This window comes from Orycteropus afer, unplaced genomic scaffold, assembly GCF_000298275.1.
Source record: "Orycteropus afer afer isolate SDZICR_OR568_19922 unplaced genomic scaffold, OryAfe1.0 scaffold00084, whole genome shotgun sequence".
Classification (NCBI taxonomy): domain Eukaryota; kingdom Metazoa; phylum Chordata; class Mammalia; order Tubulidentata; family Orycteropodidae; genus Orycteropus; species Orycteropus afer.
In genome coordinates this window covers 4,571,171-4,575,022 of record NW_006921671.1, presented here as the reverse complement: position 1 = coordinate 4,575,022, position 3,852 = coordinate 4,571,171, and the positions used below count along the sequence as shown (strand labels likewise).

The 3,852-nt window shown below is 37.4% G+C and overlaps 1 protein-coding gene across 1 annotated transcript in view; it reads left to right on the top strand.

The window, feature by feature from the left end:
* CCDC148 (coiled-coil domain containing 148) overlaps positions 1-3,852 on the top strand; it is a 289,908-nt gene that overhangs the window by 274,379 nt on the left and 11,677 nt on the right. Inside the window, exon 12 of the mRNA XM_007941850.1 lies at positions 1,849-1,966. Within this exon, the coding sequence (XP_007940041.1) occupies positions 1,849-1,966 (118 nt within the window). The remainder of the gene's footprint in view (positions 1-1,848; positions 1,967-3,852) is intronic.

Sequence of the window (3,852 nt, the reverse complement as noted above, 5' to 3'; positions counted from 1 at the left end):
TGTCATTTTGTTCTTGTATTGTCTTTTGAAATTGTTCTAGGGTTTTCTCTGTGTTTTCCTTGATCTGTCTCTCAATTCATTGAAGATACCTAAATATAATTCTTTTGAATTCCTTATCAGGGAGTTCCAATGCTGCATCTTCCTCAGGGATGTATTTTGGATCTGTATCATGGTCCCGTGTTTCTCCTGCTTTATCTTCCTTCTTTGTGTGGACTGTGATGCTCTGTTGTCTCTAAGGCATTGTGTCATTTTTGTGTTTATATTTAATTGGTGATTGTATGTTGGAGTAACTTGCCCACGATTTTCATTTTCTTTGTTTTGTTTGTATGTTATCTACACAAGCAGGGTACTGTGCTCCTCTATTTGCTAGTTGACAGCACTTACACACTCACCACCTGTTTCCTTTCCTGTTGTTAGCCTCTCATATGTCCTTGCCGACCTTGGCAAACAGAGCCTATTCTTAAGTCCCTGGAATCTGAGTGAGAATGCTATCACTTTAAAATCCAAAATGGTTGCCACATGTAAGGATTCAAAATGGCTACACCCTCGGTCACTTTAAATATCCAAAATGGCTGCCACATGTAAACAATCAAAATGCTCACACCCTCTGAACAGCAGAAAGTCAACAGGTCAGGTTGTCTTCTCTTCCTAGTCATAAGCCACCAGCACAGTCATCCCTGAAGCCCTTGGTGACCACGGCTGATCTTTAGGTCAATTCTCAGGTCCCAATGCCACTTGGAAATATTCAGGCTATTGGTCCCATCAGAATAGCTGACACTCCACAGCTCTAACCATCTCTGTACTCACTGTTTTCATTCAGGTTTTTCCACTAGTTGGTGCCTAATCCATTTCTGCATAGTTCCTTTCAAAGCTCAGGGCTCCAGGATTATCTTCTATATCTCTGTCAATTGGTTTTTCTTTTCGTTGTTTAAGATAGTCTGTGTCACTTGTCTGCCTAGTCCTCCATCTTACCAGAAATCCCCTGACCTAATACTTTTATAAGAACCCAAGTGCCCACTTTTTTCAAAAGACAATTCTTATTTCTATAAATCACTAGAAAAATAGCTTAGGTGAGAAAATGGTAAAGGAGGCTGCCAAAAAACAGTAGTGGAGGAGGGCCAAATGAGCATGGGGTATTAAACCAAGTACTTAAATGTGCCCTGTTTTAATACCTGCTGATTTCAGGGGCATGAAAATGAAATGTAAAAGAAAAGTCATGTTTTTGCTGCCATCTACAGATGTCAAAGTGCAATTTTTAACGTTTCTTCACACACAAACACATAAACATGAAGTACATTCTTGATAAAATGAGTGATGATGCAAAGCTTGGGTTAAATTTTAGCAATTGAGATAATTTGGGTGTTCTCTTATAGTATTTTCATTTTTATAAAATAAAATACAGTATTCTTTCTAAAAATATTTACTTAATCAGTAATACAGCCTTTTTAACACTTCAGATTGTGTTAAAAATTCTCTGCCAGCGAATGCTCTAACAACCCACTTTAAAGAGGGTTGCCCCTCCAATGTGGGTTAGTTGCAGCTATGGCAGGCAACAGAAAATTTGAGAGTTAAAAAGATCATTTCATTGAGTAAAGACATGTGCTGGCCTTGATTTCACTGTTTCCTGCCCATGACATGCAGTTCTCTGGTTGTTAGAATGGCTGTAGACTACATTTTAAACAAGTGTCTTTTATGATTTGGATATGAGAAACCAACCCAAAACAAGTAAAAACAAAATGTCACCATGATGTCACCTCTGAAACGCCTTCTGACTTTATTCCCCTATCTGTACCATTTCTAAGATTATTATGATGTTTTCCAAATTCCCTTATCCATTATTTCTTAAAGGGTGAAATATAGACAAGAATTATTGGAAAAGCGTTTGGTGGAGAAAAAAGAAGTGGCCCTTCAAGAAGCACATGAAGAAGAGGAGAGAATGAGGCGGCTAGAAGCCCTCAGGAAACAGGTGTTTTTAATTTGGAAATTTGCATGGGTAGTTTAAAAAAAAAAAATCCAAGTGCACTTAATAACATTATTACTAAGGCTTAGTTCATGACATCTGCTACAAAAAAATATAATTTTTCCAAATTGGGACACTGACCTTCATTCATGGGAGCAATTGGATTTATGTTGAACCATTCCCAGTTTCTTAGGATATTAAAAGAATCTTATCAGCATCTTTTAAAAAGCTCTCCCAAGACTTAAATTCTTCCATATCACCTCTAGTTTATTAACGAAATAGTATTCATTTATAACAGCGAAACTCTGCATCTAGCTGAAGGGTTTTACTGTCCAAAAACCTTGTGGAGCACTAACAATATAATCCTCTTTGGGGTAGGAAACTCAGATTGGAAATATCCCAGTCAACAAACCTGTTACAAACCACTTTTTAAAGATACTATTTTTGTAGAGATAAAAGCTTCTCATTGCTTTGCCTGGTAAAACTAAGTAAAAGTAGATGAAAGTAAAAAGTAGATGGCAAAAGCAGGAATCTACAAGCTAGAGAAGTGTCATAACATAGTTTACGTGGTAGTATTTTAGTTTTGAGAGGAATTCTGGTAGTACAGTGGTTAGAGCATTCAGCTGCTTACCAAAAGGTCAGTGGTTCAAACCCATGAGCCTCTCCACAGGAGAATAATAAGGCATTCTGCTTCCATAAAGATGTATAGACTTGGAAACCCTATGGGGGTGGTTCTACTATGTCCTACAAGGTCTCTATGGAGTCAGAATTGACTCAGTGGCAGTGGGTTTGGGTTATTTCAGATTTGAACCCAATGGTGATCGATTCAACTCACAAGCTGTGAAGTCTTTCATTGATACCATTTCCCAACTGATAGGAAATGACTGGTTTCCTTCCTAGGTTGGTAGAGCAACACAGCATGGTGGATAAGAACTTGGCTTCTGGTGTCCTTTAAACCTGGTACAACCTGGTTCTGCTACTCACTGGCAGAGGAAACTTAGATATTTTATATTTCCTCCTCTGGAAAATGGAGATAATCATAACAGTCCTGGCCTCATAGTTTTATGTGAATTCACATCTGTTGAGTATTTACCAAGTTAAAAGCCCTGTCTTAAATGCTTTAAGGTATTAACTCATTTAATCTTTACAACAATCCTATGATGTAGGTATTATTGATGTTCCCACTTTATGAAAGAGGAAACTGAGGAGGCACAAGGTTAGATGCCTTTTCCAGAGTCACACAGCTTGTAAATGTCAGACTGGAGTCAAATTAAGGAAGTCTAGTTAGGTGACTTAGTATTGATGAAGTATGGCTGCAAAGGACTATTATATCATCATATTCTTAATCATTATCATCAGTAAAATAGATTATAGAGATAAATTGAAAGCATAGAAATGCAAGTTTTGATCATGCTAGAAACAACAAATTTAAGTTATTCAATCATTAGGAAATAATTAATGTGTTGGCCCCTTGAGGACAAAACTTAATGCCACTATTACTGAACATATTCTTGTTCAAAATAAAACTTTAATAGAGTCCCTATGATTAGAATTCCATTCATCTGTGAACCCATTGAAAGAGGAAAAATCTGTGCCTATTATATGTGATTAGTGTTTAGAACTATAGCATAAGATATTTTGGCCAGAAAACTTACAATAATGAAGGTACATTTAACTTCATGTTATATCATTACAGCTTTTTGTTACATTATAGTTGTTGTTGTTATGTGCCATCGAGTCAGACCCGACTCATAGCAACTCCTTCTTGGGTTGCCAAGGCAGTATCACTATGGAAGCAGATTGCCCAACCTTCCTTCTGAGGAGTGGCTGGTGGGTTTGAACCTCCAGCCTTCTGGTTAACAGTCAAGTGCCTTAGGCACTATGCTACCAGA